General features: G+C 38.2%; 3 protein-coding genes and 1 pseudogene across 4 annotated transcripts in view; all 4 read left to right on the top strand.

Moving 5' to 3' along the window:
* LOC309505331 (uncharacterized protein) overlaps positions 1 to 462 on the top strand; it is a gene marked incomplete at its 3' end in the record, with an annotated part of 29948 nt that extends 29486 nt beyond the window's left edge. The window contains exon 3 of the mRNA XM_082178704.1: positions 451 to 462. Within this exon, the coding sequence (XP_082034830.1) occupies positions 451 to 462 (12 nt within the window). The remainder of the gene's footprint in view (positions 1 to 450) is intronic.
* Positions 463 to 710: 248 nt separating this feature from the next.
* Positions 711 to 3225, top strand: LOC309505330 (protocadherin alpha-7-like; the record flags this gene model as incomplete). The annotated part of the gene is made up of 1 exon (XM_082178703.1): positions 711 to 3225. Exon 1 carries the CDS (start codon positions 841 to 843, stop codon positions 3223 to 3225), a length of 2385 nt encoding a protein of 794 aa, XP_082034829.1. The 5' UTR covers positions 711 to 840.
* Positions 3226 to 5094: 1869 nt separating this feature from the next.
* LOC309504020 (protocadherin alpha-8-like) lies at positions 5095 to 7589 on the top strand (the record flags this gene model as incomplete). Its single annotated transcript, XM_082176974.1, has 1 exon — positions 5095 to 7589. Exon 1 carries the CDS (start codon positions 5205 to 5207, stop codon positions 7587 to 7589), a length of 2385 nt encoding a protein of 794 aa, XP_082033100.1. The 5' UTR covers positions 5095 to 5204.
* Positions 7590 to 9058: 1469 nt separating this feature from the next.
* LOC309504026 (protocadherin alpha-8-like) lies at positions 9059 to 14782 on the top strand (annotated as a pseudogene). Its single transcript has 2 exons — positions 9059 to 9877; positions 13116 to 14782. The product of its transcript is annotated as a protocadherin alpha-8-like (transcript).
* Positions 14783 to 14861: the final 79 nt, after the last annotated feature.

Genomic DNA, 14861 nt, shown 5'->3' with positions numbered 1-14861 from the left:
CCGAAATTTGTGGTAACGCTTTATTTTGATGGTCCCTTTTGAACATTATGTTGACTATAAGTAACTTTGCAACTACATGTCAACTAACTCTCATTAGAGTATTAGTGTACTGTCTGCTTAATATCTGATAACTCTTTATTGTGATGGTCCTCCAACAGACACTCTACTGACTATAAGTAACTTTGCAACTACATGTCATCTTATTCTAACCCTAACCCTACCAGTCTACTAATACTCTACTAATACTCTAATGAGAGTTAGTAGACATGTAGGTGCAATGTTACTTCTAGACAACAGAATGTGTTAAAGGGACCATCAAAATTTGTTTGTTTTTTATCTGTATTATAGCACACCTCTTTTATCTCCATTATGTTGTGATAAAATCATATCACGGTGACACTATATGAGTGCATTATTTTGAGTGAAATTTGTGATATTTGTTGTCTTTAGACATTAAAATGAATAAAACCTTTATTATGTGGTTTGTATGTTTGCTTTAAATCGAGTGAAGCCTGCTATATCTGCATTGGCAGTTGTATTCTAATGTTTCCTAGAACTGAAATTCTTTATTATCTGCTATATTATCAGTTAGCCTCATGGTGTCAGTATTATACAAGGAAACCTTTTGAATGCAGTCCCTCCTCTTTAAGACATTGGTGACACACAATTGTTCCTCTCCACCAAAAGCGCGATTCAGTGTTGTTGGAACACCGGGTAGTCGGCGTGGATTGCGGTGATTTGTTTGAAGAAATTGCACATTTCTGAGACATCTCGAAGAATTCGCTTATTAAGAAGTCAAGGGCAACATTGATTTGTTTTGTGATCTTAAGCAGTTGATTCATGATGGAACCCGATGGACAAAAGCGCAGATGGGAGTGCTGGTGGATCGCTTTGTGTTTTTCTTTTCTGCTGCGCTTCGGACAGCAGGTTTCAGCCCAGATAAGATACTCTATTCCAGAGGAAGTAAAAGAGGGAACCATCGTTGGAAATATTGCAAAGGATTTGGGGCTGGAAGTCAGTGCTTTGGCGGACAGGCGGTTCCGTATTGTATCTGGATCCAATGATGATTTTTTTCAGGTAAATCAGAACGGCGTCTTGCATGTTCATAAGAAAATCGACCGAGAATCGCTGTGTGATAGTCATAGCGGATGCACGATAAATCTGAAGATTGTCGTCGAAAATCCCCTTGAAATACATTATATTGGAGTGGAGGTGATTGATGTAAATGACAACTCGCCCACTTTCAGTGAACATGAGAAACGATTGGAGATTTTGGAATCGACTGCTCGAGGGACGCGTTTTCAGCTTAAGGCGGCGCGTGACCCGGATGCAGGGGGGAATTCTGTTCGTACATACAAATTAACCCAAAATGAACACTTTGATCTTGAAGTCAGAGATCAGGGAGAAGATAAACTGCCATTTCTAGTTTTACAAAAAACCCTTGACCGTGAGATTAATGATGAATATAATTTAGTTTTAACAGCAATAGATGGAGGAAATCCACAAAGATCAGGAACTCTAAATATTACAGTTGTTGTTCTTGATAATAATGACAACAGACCTGTTTTTAACCAAGATATATATTCCACAAATTTAAAAGAAAACATACAAGTTGGAACGCTAGTCATTCAGGTTCAAGCAAGTGATGCAGATTATGGCTCAAATGGAGAGGTCACGTACGCATTTGGCAGCGATCAGAACCCAAAGGTGTATGAAATATTTAGTTTGGATAAACTGACAGGTGACATTCGTGTGAAAGGGGATATAGATTTTGAGGACAAATCTATTTACAAACTTGATGTTCAAGCCTCTGATAATGGCCAGCCCCCTATGAAGACAGACTGTAGAGTTGTCGTGAAAATTTTAGACACAAACGATAATACGCCTGAGATCGATGTAACGTCACTGTCAAAGATGGTGTCTGAAGATTCCAAGCCTGGTACTGTAATCTCACTCATTAGTGTTACTGACAGAGACACTGGTGTTAACGGAAAAGTTGTGTGCTCTCTCTCAGAAAATGTTCCATTTGAATTAAAACCATCAGTTCAGGAAAACATGTTTTCGTTAGTCACTAAAAGGAACCTGGACCGTGAAATCATATCAAATTATGACATTACAATAACAGCGACCGACTTGGGTCAGCCTCCACTGTCCTCCATTAAAACTCTGAGCGTGCAGGTGTCAGATGTTAATGATAACCCTCCTGAATTTAGCCTAAATCCTATTGAATTATATATGATTGAAAACAATGCTGCAGGCGCGCCCATTCTCACGCTGAGTGCTTTTGACAAGGACCTAAATGAAAACTCTGTGATTTCATATCAGATTATTAAAGGGAGTGACATGACATCGTTTTTAAATATTAATTCTGAAACAGGCGCAATTTATGCACTTAAAAGTTTTGATTTTGAAACTACCAAAAAGTTCCAGTTCCATGTGCTCGCAAAAGATTCTGGAAGTCCGTCTCTGAGCAGTAACGTGACAGTGAACGTGTTTATTCTGGATCAGAACGACAATGTTCCAGTGATCTTATATCCAGTCAGCGCTAACGGTTCTGCTGAGGGTGTGGAAGAGATTCCCCGGAATGTGAACGCAGGTCATTTGGTGACTAAAGTCAGAGCCTATGACGCAGATATAGGATACAACGGCTGGTTATTGTTTTCACTGCAGGAAGTTAGTGACCACAGTCCCTTTAGTTTGGACCGCTATACAGGACAGATAAGAACCCTTCGCTCATTCACAGAAACAGACGAGGCCCAGCATAAACTGCTCATACTGGTCAAAGACAATGGGAACGTTTCACTCTCAGCAACAGCGACTGTGATTGTCAAAGTTGTGGAGCCCAAAGAGGCTTTTGCAGCTTCTGATGTTAAAAACACAGTAAAGGACGAGGAGGAAAACGACGTGACATTTTATCTGATCATCACTTTGGGCTCGGTTTCAGTGCTTTTTGTCATAAGCATCATCGTGTTGATTGTAATGCAGTGCTCTAAATCTACAGACTATTCGTCCAAGTATTTACAGGACACAAATTATGACGGGACTCTGTGTCACAGCATCCAGTACAGATCTGGAGACAAACGGTACATGTTAGTTGGACCCAGAATGAGCATCGGCTCTACAATAGCTCCAGGCAGTAATAGGAATACTCTAGTGATACCAGATCGCAGGAGGAGAGATTCTGGAGAGGTAAGGCTGGCGGATTTATTATTTTGCAGTCTTTGATTTTAATGTATCATTTGTATATTAAGTTATTTGGCGTGTCCTTCTCTCCTTGCTCATGTTGACTTTTCAGGTTTTGTTTTGGCATGGCTGTTTTAACTGTTTATAAAATATTGGGCTTTTTTTATGTCAAGGTAGATTTGTGACAGATTTTGTATGCTGATGTATGAATCTCTGTAGTGGAACAGAACTATTCTCTCTTGTAATCATTGTTGTAATACAATAATTCTATATTTGTCACGAATTCATGCAATCCCTTAGCGCTAGACTCCTCAGCTCCTCCCATATGTTCCCAATCCCCAGAGTCCTGATCACCTCAACAAGTCCACCTGTTTTCACTCAAGGACTGCCATATAAACCATCACCCCACAAGCACCCATTGTCTGGACTCGTTGCTCTTACCTGTTCCCCACCGTCTTAGTCCATACTCGACAGTCTCGAAGTCTTCCTCAGTCCTGGAAACTGCATCAGTGTTATTATCAAGCTAAGTTACCTGTTTGGATACTTGCGTACATATCCTTACGTTCCTGAGTTGTATTTTTGAAGTTTGATCATTAAAGTATTGTGTTGATTCATCCTCGCGTCTGTCTTCATCAGCTGTGACAATATTAAGAATGTTAAAATAATTTTATTGGACTCAGGTAAACTTTGTCACAGCAACAGTTGGACCCGGAATCAGTTATACTATAGTCCCGGGAAGTAATGGAAATACTGTAGAGGTCCTGAAGTATTTTACTTTTTCTTTTACTTTCTTTTACTTTTATTTTTAATTTTTTTACTGAATATCTAAGCTCGGTAAGATCTGCACTACTTACCGTCTCTCTGCAACATTCGTTCGTGATCTCTGAAAAAAATTATTGCATCACAGATGCTATTATATTATATTATATTATATTATATTATATTATATTATATTATATTATATTATATTATATTATAATTTATTATATTATATTATAATTTATCTAAATTGTTCTTAGACAAAAATATTATTTACACAACTCCAATGTGTACTTAGAAGTGACACAAAATGAATGAGTTCATGGGAGTACGGAAATGTACTGTGTAAAAACAAACAATTTGTATTAATAATTTTCATAATAAATCTTAATTGCCATAGCTATTGAAACGTGTGGGACTGAAATTTGCTTTGTGACCCCATATTTTATATATATATATATATATATATATATATATATATATATATATATATATATATACAGTACAGGCCAAAAGTTTGGAAACATTACTATTTTTAATGTTTTTCAAAGAAGTTTCTTCTGCTCACCAAGCCTGCATTTATTTGATCAAAAATACAGAACAAAATATAGTATTGTGATATATTATTACACTTTAAAATAATTGGATTTCAATTTATTATACTTTAAATTATCATTTATTTCTGTGATGCAAAGCTGAATTTTCAGGATCATTACTCCAGTCTTCAGTGTCACATGTGACATATGTATGTGTGTGTAGGCCTATAGAGATAAAAAAATAAATAATTTTATATATATATATATATATATATATATATATATATATATATATATATATATATATATATACATATACTCACACACACACATTATATATTTATATTGTATAGTTTTTAGAGGTCAGGCATATGTATATACATTATTAATTTAATAAAATTATATCTGCAAAATGTATCAAACATTTGCTCTCTGCCTTTTCGTTAAGTAGCCTACGTGAGGTGTTTAAAATATTGACATGTTGCAGTGAACCTCATGGTGCCAGTATTACACAAGGAAACGTAGTTTGTGTCAGGGATTTGTTTTGCGTCACACTGGGTTTTAACCCAGGCTATAGCGCGCTGACTACTCTTTTAGTCTGGACATATTCGTCGATATTCGAGCAAAAGATGTTCTCAAATGGTCCCTCAAAGCATTTAAATAGATTTATGCGGTAATTGTAAGTTGAACAATTTTACAATTGTTTCTCAGACGAAGGTTTTCAGCATGGATGCAGGAGAACAAAAGCGCCGTTTGGAGTACGGGTGGATTTCTCTGTGTTTCTCTTTGCTTGTGTGCCTCGGACACCAGGTTTCAGCTCAGATAAAATACTCTGTTCCAGAGGAAGTTAAAGAGGGATCGATTGTTGGAAATATTGCAAAGGATTTGGGTCTTGATGTAAGTGCATTGATGGACAGACGGTTCCGTATAGTCTCTGGATCAAATGACGCCCCTTTTCAGGTAAATCAGAACAATGGCATCTTGTATGTGGAAAAGCAAATCGACAGAGAGGCGCTGTGTGATGGAACCGATGCTTGTTTGATAAGTCTAAAAACAGTTGTTGAAAATCCACTTGAAATTCATTATGTAGAAGTAGAAATTACCGATGTAAATGATCATGCACCCAATTTTGCTTATAAAGACGTGCTTTTAGAAATAGCAGAATCAACCCTACCGGGTGAGGACTTTCAGTTGCAGGAAGCACAGGACCCTGATGCAGGCGTGAATTCTGTTCGTTTTTATAAACTGAGCCAAACCGACTATTTTGAACTTGAGTTTCGAGAAAATGGGGGAGAGAAAAAAGTCCCTGTCTTGAAATTACGTAAATTGCTTGACAGGGAGCGTCAGGTAACTCACAGTCTTATACTGACTGCTGTTGACGGAGGGAATCCGCCAAGATCAGGGAGTATCGTTATTAATGTCACGGTGCTGGATGACAATGACAACAGGCCAAAATTCAGTCAAGAACTTTATTCTGTCACATTGCAAGAAAACGCTCCTATTGGTACTCTTGTCATTACATTGAATGCCACTGATTTAGATGAAGGTCAGAATGGCGAAATTGTTTATTCATTTGCAAAGAATATCGAAAAACAGGTTTACGACACCTTTGATTTGGACAACACTGGTGAGATTAGGGTGAAGGGCAATTTGGATTTTGAGAAAAATAATGTTTATAGGTTCGGTGTTATGGCATCAGATAAAGGCCAACCACCGAAGACAAGCAACTGTAGAATTGTCATTAAAATGATTGACGAAAATGACAATGGACCAGAGATAGAAGTTACCTCCCTGTCTGATGTAATTCCCGAAGATTCCAAACCAGGAACGGTCATTTCACTTGTTAGTATTACTGATAAAGATTCTGGCGTCAATGGCAAAGTTGTTTGTAGAATATCTGACAACGTTCCTTTTGAACTGAAGCCGTCATTCAAAGAAAATATGTACTCTCTTGTGACGAATGCAAAGTTGGATAGAGAGCTCGTTTCTCGATATGATGTCACAATAACAGCCACAGATCTTGGTCAGCCTCCTCTGTCCTCTATCAAAACACTGAAAGTGCAGATATCAGATGTAAACGATAACGTTCCAGAATTTCCTCACAATCCTTTAGAATTGTATTTAATGGAAAATAACCCTCCAGGAGCATCCGTATACTCTGTTAGCGCCTTCGACAAAGACATGAATGAAAATGCTGCAATTACCTATCAAATTATTCGAGAAGATGGAACAAAAAGTCACATGTCGTCCTTCCTTAATGTGAATTCAGACAATGGACATATACATGCGCTTAAAAGTTTCGACTTTGAAACTGTAAAAACGTTCCAGTTTCATGTGCTCGCTACAGACTCTGGAAGTCCGTCTCTGAGCAGTAACGTGACAGTGAACGTGTTTATTCTGGATCAGAACGACAACGTTCCAGTGATCTTATATCCAGTCAGCGCTAACGGTTCTGCTGAGGGTGTGGAAGAGATTCCCCGGAATGTGAACGCAGGTCATTTGGTGACTAAAGTCAGAGCCTATGACGCAGATATAGGATACAACGGCTGGTTATTGTTTTCACTGCAGGAAGTTAGTGACCACAGTCCCTTTAGTTTGGACCGCTATACAGGACAGATAAGAACCCTTCGCTCATTCACAGAAACAGACGAGGCCCAGCATAAACTGCTCATACTGGTCAAAGACAATGGGAACGTTTCACTCTCAGCAACAGCGACTGTGATTGTCAAAGTTGTGGAGCCCAAAGAGGCTTTTGCAGCTTCTGATGTTAAAAACACAGTAAAGGACGAGGAGGAAAACGACGTGACATTTTATCTGATCATCACTTTGGGCTCGGTTTCAGTGCTTTTTGTCATCAGCATCATCGTGTTGATTGTAATGCAGTGCTCTAAATCTACAGACTATTCGTCAAAGTATTTACAGGACACAAATTATGACGGGACTCTGTGTCACAGCATCCAGTACAGATCTGGAGACAAACGGTACATGTTAGTTGGACCCAGAATGAGTATCGGCTCTACAATAGCACCAGGCAGTAATAGGAATACTCTAGTGATACCAGATCGCAGGAGGAGAGATTCTGGAGAGGTAAGAATAACCAGTTCATTATAATTACGGTCACCCTATTGCTTTGATATATAGGCCTATATATATATGATAAAAAAAAAAAAAAAAAAAAAAAAAAAAATATATATATATATATATATATATATATATATTATCATTCGTTATAATTGTAATTTCTGCAAAATGCTATGCTTTTACAGATTTGTGATTTCATTGCGCAAAACTTGTTAAGTACTTTGACAACTTTGTCTGATCGTTTTGTAACAGCTCACAGGGAGCTGTTCTCTGCTTTGGTGCTGAAATTTGAAGCAGTTCATTGAGAATTGGTCTAAGGCGTACATTTTTATATTTAAATATTTGTCACTTGCATATGACGTTTTTTTTGGGCGTGTTCCTTCTCCCTTGCTCGTTATCATTTTATGCTTTGTTCTTTTTTGCATATCTGTTTTATTTGTTTATAAAATATAGGGCTAATAAAAAAAAAAAAGTTTTTTCAACCTGTTACATTTTCAAGAAAAACTCAGGTGCGCACTTATTGCTCTTTCAGCATGACCACATAAATACATATTAAGGCTTTAGTTCCTTGATATTCAAGCAAATGGTGTTCTCGAAGATTTTCCACGAATAATTTCAATAGATCGATTGGTTGTGTGGGTTGTTGCTATACGTCTAAAGCTGTTGTTAAATCCTCTTAATATTTGTCTGATAAACAAGTTGTTAGAAATAGCAAAAACAGCTTTCCCATGTTAAGTTGCGAGAAGGAAATGATGACATGGCATGGAATCTGTTTGATTTAGTAAATTGAGCCAAACTAATTATTTTGAACATGAGCTTCGCGCAATGAAGGAGAGACAAAAATACTCATCTTTAAATTAGGCAAATTACTTGACAGAGAGCCTGGTCACTCGCAGTCAATTTTCTAAAACTCTAAGGCTATTCTTTGCCTTAATATTTTTCTTTCTCTTTGTCTCTGTCAACACGGTAAAGTTTCAGAAGAAAATTCCAACTGTTGACTGTTGTCTTATTTCGGAATGAACCCAGCAAATTGAATGTATTCACTTTAACTGTTTTGAGCATCAAATTCTGTTACAGTCTCGTTATATCATGTCATGTTATTTTAGTAAGGACATACCTTTACATACATTTTTATTTTCTTGGCGAGAGGCTCTATGCAACTTAATGGTTCTGACATTATTGCACCTGCTCCATATTAGTTAATTATGATGGTTGGTGTTGCTGTTGTTTGTTTTTATAATACAACAGTTCTAGACGAAATACACAAGTCGCATGCAAAGATTGCTTTATTTCTTGATAAAAGAGAACAACACGTCTTCATTTGTTATTTCTGGCTTCTTATATAGTTTTTGCTTATCTGTGTCATTCTTCACAAACCTCATGGTGTCATCGTTGTACAGGGAAAGCGTCTATTCGCCCTACCCCCCATATTCTAGTTTGCATTATGCAGGTTGTTCAACGCAAAAGGAGGATGATATTTGATTGAAGACAGACAAAGACAGAACTGCGTAATGCCTTTTCGTGCTTCACTTTTGTTTGTTCGATTAATATGAATCTATAGGCTATTTATAATTTAACCAGGTAGTGGCATTTACTTCTGGATTTCGCTATCGTTCGAAATGGATGCTGGAAGACAAAGGCGCAAAGGGGAGCACTGGTGGATGATTATCTGTTTTCTTCTGTGCTTTGGGCAGCAGCTTTCAGCTCAAATAAGATACTCTATTCCAGAGGAGGTCAAAGAGGGATATGTTGTAGGAAATATCGCCAAGGATTTGGGACTTGATGCGAGCACTTTGATGGACAGACGGTTCCGTATCGTGTCTGGATCAGATGAAGCGCTTTTCGTGGTAAATCAGAACAATGGTGTCTTAAATGTTCAAAGGAAAATTGACAGAGAAGAGCTGTGTGATAGTATTGGAGCATGCTTGATTAACCTTAAAATAGTGGTGGAAAATCCACTCGAGATCCATTATATCGCCGTTGAGATAATTGATGTAAATGATCACGCCCCTACATTCACAGAAAAAGAAAAGCTATTAGAAATTTCAGAGCACACGTTTCAAGGAACGCGTTTTCAGCTGCAAGCTGCGAATGACCCTGATAGTGGAGTGAATTCTGTGCGCTTATATAAATTAAGTCAAAACGAGCATTTTGATTTAGAAATAAGAGACATGGCAGAGGACAAACTGCCTTATCTGGTTTTACAAAAGCCCCTTGACCGTGAGCACAAAGCTGAACACAATATAATATTAACAGCAATAGATGGTGGCAATCCGCCAAGATCAGGATCACTAAACATAACAGTACTTGTTCTTGATGTGAATGACAACCGCCCTGTATTTAGTCAAGATATTTATTCTTCAACACTGCATGAAAACGTGCAAAATGGAACTTTAGTAATGAAAATTCTTGCAAGTGATTCTGATTACGGTCCAAATGGTGAAGTGTCTTATACCTTTGGAGGGGCTAACAACCAGAATATTTTTAGCTTGGATAGATTAACAGGTGAAATTCGTGTTATAGGAGAGGTAGATTTCGAAAAGAATAATGTTTATAAGTTGGATATACAGGCATCTGACAATGGGCAACCGCCTTTGACCACTGACTGTAGAGTAATTTTAAAAATACTTGACATAAATGATAATAAGCCGACCATAGAAGTGACGTCATTGTCGAAGATCGTGCCTGAAGATTCCAAGTCTGGTACTGTAATCTCACTCATTAGTGTTACTGACAGAGACACTGGTGTGAACGGAAAAGTTGTGTGCACTCTCTCAGAAAATGTTCCATTTGAAGTAAAACCATCAGTTCAGGACAACATGTACTCCTTAGTGACTAAAGGGGTCCTGGATCGTGAAACTGTATCACATTATGAAATTACAATAACAGCGACCGACTTGGGTCAGCCTCCACTGTCCTCCATTAAAACTCTGAGCGTTCAGGTGTCAGATGTTAATGATAACCCTCCTGAATTTAGCCTAAATCCTATTGAATTATATATGAGTGAAAACAATGCTGCAGGCGCGCCCATTCTCACACTGAGTGCTTTTGACAAGGACCTAAATGAAAACTCTGTGATTTCATATCAGATTATTAAAGGGAATGGGACACAAAGTGACATGACATCGTTTTTAAATACGAATTCAGAAACAGGCGCAATTTATGCACTTAAAAGTTTTGATTTTGAAACTACCAAAAAGTTCCAGTTCCATGTGCTCGCTAAAGATTCTGGAAGTCCGTCTCTGAGCAGTAACGTGACAGTGAACGTGTTTATTCTAGATCAGAACGACAACGTTCCAGTGATCTTATATCCAGTCAGCGCTAACGGTTCTGCTGAGGGTGTGGAAGAGATTCCCCGGAATGTGAACGCAGGTCATTTGGTGACAAAAGTCAGAGCCTATGACGCAGATATAGGATACAACGGCTGGTTATTGTTTTCACTGCAGGAAGTTAGTGACCACAGTCCCTTTAGTTTGGACCGCTATACAGGACAGATAAGAACCCTTCGCTCATTCACAGAAACAGACGAGGCCCAGCATAAACTGCTCATACTGGTCAAAGACAATGGGAACGTTTCACTCTCAGCAACAGCGACTGTGATTGTCAAAGTTGTGGAGCCCAAAGAGGCTTTTGCAGCTTCTGATGTTAAAAACACAGTAAAAGACGAGGAGGAAAACGACGTGACATTTTATCTGATCATCACTTTGGGCTCGGTTTCAGTGCTTTTTGTCATCAGCATCATCGTGTTGATTGTAATGCAGTGCTCTAAATCTACAGACTATTCGTCCAAGTATTTACAGGACACAAATTACGACGGGACTCTGTGTCACAGCATCCAGTACAGATCTGGAGACAAACGGTACATGTTAGTTGGACCCAGAATGAGCATCGGCTCTACAATAGCTCCAGGCAGTAATAGGAATACTCTAGTGATACCAGATCGCAGGAGGAGAGATTCTGGAGAGGTAAGGCTGGCGGATTTATTCCTTTTGCACTGTTTGATTTAGTTGCATATTCAACTTTTGTTGTCTTTTCACGTTTTGTTTTGAAATGTCTGTTCATTATAAAACTTTTGGGCTACGTCAAGGTGGATTTGAGAGTCAAATATGACCACAGAACTTTTTTATCTTCAAATAAAATATCAAATCTTATTAACATCCGTTTTAGCCAGGGTGTCACATATAGTCTAATAATATAAAAAGTTTAAGTGCACTGTATATAAAGATTTTTCGAAATAGTAGGCTAAATAAAAGCAGCTGATTGGAGTAAATTTTATAAGAATACTATTTCAGTCTTTCTACTTAATTTCACAATCAATTACAAGGAATAGGAGAAACTGCAAGTAACATTTGAATTACGCCTGAATTTTTTAATATAAATTTCTGAGTGAATATTCTTTCTTCACTAATTTTTTTTTCATTGTATCTGTATTTTTGTGAGGAGGGATTATAACAATCATTCCTTTTTTGACGGCCATGCGGTGACCACTGATAAAATAACGAGTTTTCTTTAAAGATGTATGTCCTCCTTATTTTCCTGATGTAGATTATTATTATTATTTATTTATTTATTTATAATTTGCAAAAACAAATCCACTCCACACGGTGTCAGTGTTACTCTAGGTTACTGTCTTTGAAGCAAGCCCTTCCCCATCAGGCGTCAGCTAATGAGAAACATAACCGTGTTTTGTGCAGAGAGAAGGGTCAGCATAACTGCGTTCAAAGCAGTGGTAACTAATAATTTCATCGTATGCCGTTTTTGATCATGCACATTAAATCAGAGATTAGAATAGGAAAAAATAGTATTTCGTGAGAAGAGCATTTGTAATCCGAAAGTATTCAATGATATATTTCTTTGCGATGGATGTCGGAGGACAATGGAGCAGACGGCCGAGCTGGTGGATTACTCTTTCTTTGCTGTCGTGCTTCGGGAATCTGGTTTGTGCACAGATAAAATACAATGTCCCGGAGGAAGTGAAAGAAGGATCTCTTGTGGGGAATATTGCTAAGGATTTAAACCTTGATGTCAGTAATTTGGCGCACCGACGGTTTCGTATTGTTTCTGGACCTGATGATGCGCTTTTCCAGGTAAATCAGAACAATGGGGAACTGTATGTCAATAAGAGAATCGACAGAGAGAAGCTGTGTGATGGAAACACTGTTTGTTCGATAAGTTTGAAATGCGTTGTTGAAGACCCCTTAGAGGTGCATTACATAGAAGTTGAAATAACTGATGTAAACGACAATCCACCCATTTTCCCGAGATCTGAGCAGCAATTTGAAATAGCAGAGCATACGCTTTTGGGAACGCGTTTTCAAGTCCAAACTGCCAGAGATCCTGATCTGGGAATGAATACGGTTCGATATTATAAATTAAGTCAGAATGAGCTGTTTGATATTGACATTCGAGAAAGGCATGCAATAAAAATACCATTTTTAGTTTTAAAGAAAGCGCTGGACAGAGAAAGGCAAGGCAAGCATAGACTCACATTGACAGCCACAGATGGTGGAAATCCACCGAGATCAGGGACTCTGAACATCTCTGTTATTGTTCTAGATTCAAATGACAATCGACCAGTCTTTAGCCGCGACTCATATTCTGCAACAATCCTGGAAAATTCACCTCTTGGGACTGTCGTAATTAAAATAAACGCAACTGATTTAGATGATGGAATAAATGGGGAAATCGAGTACTCGTTAGGCGAAAATTTGGATGGAAAAATTCACGACCTGTTTAAGCTTGACAAGAACACGGGCGAATTACAAGTTAAAGGGAACATAGACTTTGAGGAAACTGATGTCTTTAAATTAGATGTGCAGGCATCAGATAAAGGCCAGCCTCCACTTATAACTGAAGCAGAACTCAACATTAAAGTCACAGATGTTAATGATAACTCTCCTGAAATTGAGATAACATCACTTTCTAGTGTTATATCTGAAAATGCAAATCCTGGAACGGCCATAGCCTTAATCAGTGTTTCAGACAAGGACTCCGGTGTCAATGGCAAAGTCATTTGTACATTACCCGAAAATATGCCATTTGAGCTGAAATCCTCTTTTAAGGAGAATATTTATTCCTTAGTAACAAAGGGGCGTTTAGATAGAGAAGTTACTTCAAGCTATGAAATCACTGTAACAGCCACTGACTTAGGACAGCCACCTTTGTCTTCTTTTAAAATATTAAATATACAGGTCTCTGATGTAAATGATAACTCCCCACAGTTTACCCAAAACAAAATTGAGCTTTATTTATCTGAAAACAATGCCCCTGGTGCTTCTATATTCTCTGTCACTGCTTTTGATAAAGACTTAAACGAAAATGCTGCAATAACATATAACCTAAATCAAGTTGATTTGACAACTTTTCTAAATATTAATTCAGAAACGGGAATTATTTATGCACTTAAAAGTTTTGATTTTGAAACTCTTAAAACGTTCCAGTTCCATGTGCTCGCTACAGACTCTGGAAGTCCGTCTCTGAGCAGTAACGTGACAGTGAACGTGTTTATTCTGGATCAGAACGACAACGTTCCAGTGATCTTATATCCAGTCAGCGCTAACGGTTCTGCTGAGGGTGTGGAAGAGATTCCCCGGAATGTGAACGCAGGTCATTTGGTGACTAAAGTCAGAGCCTATGACGCAGATATAGGATACAACGGCTGGTTATTGTTTTCACTGCAGGAAGTTAGTGACCACTGTCCCTTTAGTTTGGACCGCTATACAGGACAGATAAGAACCCTTCGCTCATTCACAGAAACAGACGAGGCCCAGCATAAACTGCTCATACTGGTCAAAGACAATGGGAACGTTTCACTCTCAGCAACAGCAACTGTGATTGTCAAAGTTGTGGAGCCCAAAGAGGCTTTTGCCGCTTCTGATGTTAAACACGCAGTAAAAGACGAGGAGGAAAACGACGTGACATTTTATCTGATCATCACCTTGGGCTCGGTTTCAGTGCTTTTTGTCATCAGCATCATCGTGTTGATTGTAATGCAGTGCTCTAAATCTACAGACTATTCGTCCAAGTATTTACAGGACACAAATTACGACGGGACTCTGTGTCACAGCATCCAGTACAGATCTGGAGACAAACGGTACATGTTAGTTGGACCCAGAATGAGTATCGGCTCTACAATAGCTCCAGGCAGTAATAGGAATACTCTAGTGATACCAGATCGCAGGAGGAGAGATTCTGGAGAGGTAAGAATAACCAGTTCATTATAATTACAATCACTGTGTTGGTTTGATATTTGCATACGTTATAATTGAAAATTGTATGCTTTTACACAGTTATGATGTCACA

The sequence above is a fragment of the Leuciscus leuciscus genome (assembly GCF_965113295.1).
Source record: "Leuciscus leuciscus genome assembly, chromosome: 8".
NCBI lineage: Eukaryota > Metazoa > Chordata > Actinopteri > Cypriniformes > Leuciscidae > Leuciscus > Leuciscus leuciscus.
The sequence above is the reverse complement of the archived record's forward strand: the minus strand, read 5'-3'. Positions and strand labels throughout refer to the sequence as shown.